Genomic DNA, 2630 nt, shown 5'->3' on the forward strand with positions numbered 1-2630 from the left:
TTCTCTTCAATAATGATAGAGCAAACCAAACTATACAAGAAAATAGATATTCATTTAAGCAACTAAAAAAACACCTAAAAATATAAATTACTATTTATCAAAAGTTAAAATAAAATCGAAAAACTAATTTAGAGTTGTCTGCCTAAAAGCCTTCAACTGTATTAACGTGACTTATGTTATCTCTAGTTGCATGCTGGGATCATTATCGAATAGTTTTTTCATATCATAGCTTATGGGTTTATTATTAAAGGTGATAATCCATCCATATATTTAAATTTAAATTTTAAAGGTTGCACAAGATTCAAAAATGAGATAGGATAAAACAATGAACAATGAATGATGGTTTATATTTCAAGTCAAATCTATTTAAATGCCATATCCTTCTATCAATTGTATTAAATGCAAATGAAGAGGTGAAAGAGATTTATTTTCATTCAACACTAGATTATTAAATGATATATGGAAATGAATATGGAAATCTAAGAAAGAGATATAAATCAAATCTGACTGAGCGGGGGAATGCTCTGAGCATTCTTGAAAACATTGTTGGGATCGAATTTAGTCTTGATTTGCACCAGCCTAAGGAAATTCCCTCCAAAATACTTTTCGCCCCACGACTGTGCCTGTTCTACGGTGGAGGTTCCATTAGCAGATGCGTGGCCCAAGTCAAGGTCTACGTAGTTGACGTACGCAGCTCTGGGAGAATTGGAAACGTAAGGAGTCATGTATTCGTACAACATTCGCATCCAAGCCACAGACTCTGCATCATCGGTAGCTTCATCCCAGTTGATTATATACTGAATTTCATATAAATTCCCTGCTCGATGGGGGAAGGGAAGCTGAGTGGATGGTATCCTATTCATTACGCCTCCAAAGGGAGCCAAGATCATTATGCTGTCGCGCTTCTGTTCCATAATATTCCATGCTCCCTGTAGGCCTGATGCAGGGATAGGGCTCTTCACATAATCGGACTTATTCTTGAAGTACCTTTTGGTGGGAAGATATCTGTTGAGGAAGTCGGCAGAATATCCGTTGGCCACGGCAGTGTAGATTACAGAGCCAATCCAGTCTGTCTCGTTACAATCGGCGGCACCCAGACCCAGCTCAGGAAAGATCCCATTCATAAGTTGGAGGAGTTGAGGTAAGGGACCCAAATACATTCCATTGAATGTAAGATAAATAGGACTGTCTCCGAACACAAAGACACGGATATACAGATCCTCGGGGGCTAAAGGTGCAACAGTTTGCCACCGTTGTACAAGCTCTGTCACGTTATCGCTTCCCGTTCTGTTGAAGTTGAACGCAGTTATAATGGGAGGCACTTGGACAAGCCTTATCTGCCACGCCACAACAACTCCCCAACTCCCTCCGCCGCCGCCTCGGAGGGCCCAGAAAACGTCTTCTCCCATGCCAAATCTGTCCACCAATTCGCCACTGGCGTCGACAAGCAGGGCATTTATAATGTGGTCTGCAGCGACCCCATATTTCCTTGAGAGTAACCCAAGCCCACCTCCACTGAAAGCCCCGCCCACGCCTACTGTCGGGCAGACTCCCGTAGGGAAACCGTAGAGCGATGTCTTGTTTGCAATGGCGGAGTAGAGCTGGCCGAAAGTTGCTCCGGACTCCACCCAAGCCGTTTTGGATTCCATATCCACCTCAACCTTTTCCAGTTTCATGACATCGATGATTACGAAATTGGGAGCCTGAGAAGTAGAGGAGAGACCCTCATAGCTGTGCCCTCCACTGCGCACCACGATCTGCCACCGGTTTTGTATGGAACACTGCACGGATTTGTGCAGTTGGTCTCTGTTCTCCGGGACAATAATAGCGTATGGTTTGGGCAGGCTTTCTTCCGCATAGCGCAGATTCTGCAGAGAGAATTCGAGCAGAGAGTAGTAGTTGCCTGATGAAGAAGAGCTTTTGAACGTCACGTTTTGGATACCATTTCCACTCAGACATGAGTTGAGGTCCAGTGGAGATGCATTTAGTGATGAGTATGCCACAACTGCATCTCTGCCTCCCAAAATTACCACCCACAACAATACAAACAAACTAAATGTTCTCATATAGTTCCAGAAAGCCATCATTTATGAACTTATGGTCCAAAACTGATCAAGTCAGTTATAACGTTCTTAATGCTGCAGCCCAAATTGGCCCTTATTTACAACCGAAAGCACGCAGAGAAACAGCATTCATATTCAAATATTCCAGTTTGTAGAGAAACACAAACTGCATTTAATATATGGACAAAAACACAAATTACATTTGACATATAGATATATTTTAATTTATTCAATTTAAATTACATCATGATTGACCTAATTAAAGATGATTCGTTCTCATCTACATAAACAAAACAAGAAGATGGTACAAGGAAACTTCTAAAACATGAAAATTTATCAGATCTATTAAAAATTAATTTAGATTTTATTACCATCAATGAAAATTTACCAAATCTATTAAAAACCTAATTTAGAAATTTACCAAATCTACTAAAAACCTAATTTAGAATCTATCTCTAGAAACTTCAACAACATACTTACATTACTAATATAATTCCTAGTTACACCCTTGCATCATTATCCAACACAGACCATAATAAAATTACTTGGGAATGCATTATATGTAAA

General features: G+C 40.0%; 1 protein-coding gene across 1 annotated transcript; it reads right to left on the reverse strand.

Annotated features, from left to right (window-relative positions):
* Window positions 1–497: 497 nt before the first annotated feature.
* LOC131053799 (berberine bridge enzyme-like D-1) lies at window positions 498–2084 on the reverse strand. Its single transcript, XM_057988448.2, has one exon. It carries the CDS (start codon window positions 2082–2084, stop codon window positions 498–500), a length of 1587 nt encoding a protein of 528 aa, XP_057844431.2.
* Window positions 2085–2630: the final 546 nt, after the last annotated feature.

The sequence above is a fragment of the Cryptomeria japonica genome, chromosome 2, assembly GCF_030272615.1.
Source record: "Cryptomeria japonica chromosome 2, Sugi_1.0, whole genome shotgun sequence".
Lineage (NCBI taxonomy): Eukaryota > Viridiplantae > Streptophyta > Pinopsida > Cupressales > Cupressaceae > Cryptomeria > Cryptomeria japonica.

What these genes read in the sequence shown, in the direction of transcription:
- LOC131053799 (XM_057988448.2), bottom strand. Translation starts at nt 2,084, where the DNA reads ATGGCTTTCTGGAACTATATGAGAACATTTAGTTTGTTTGTATTGTTG.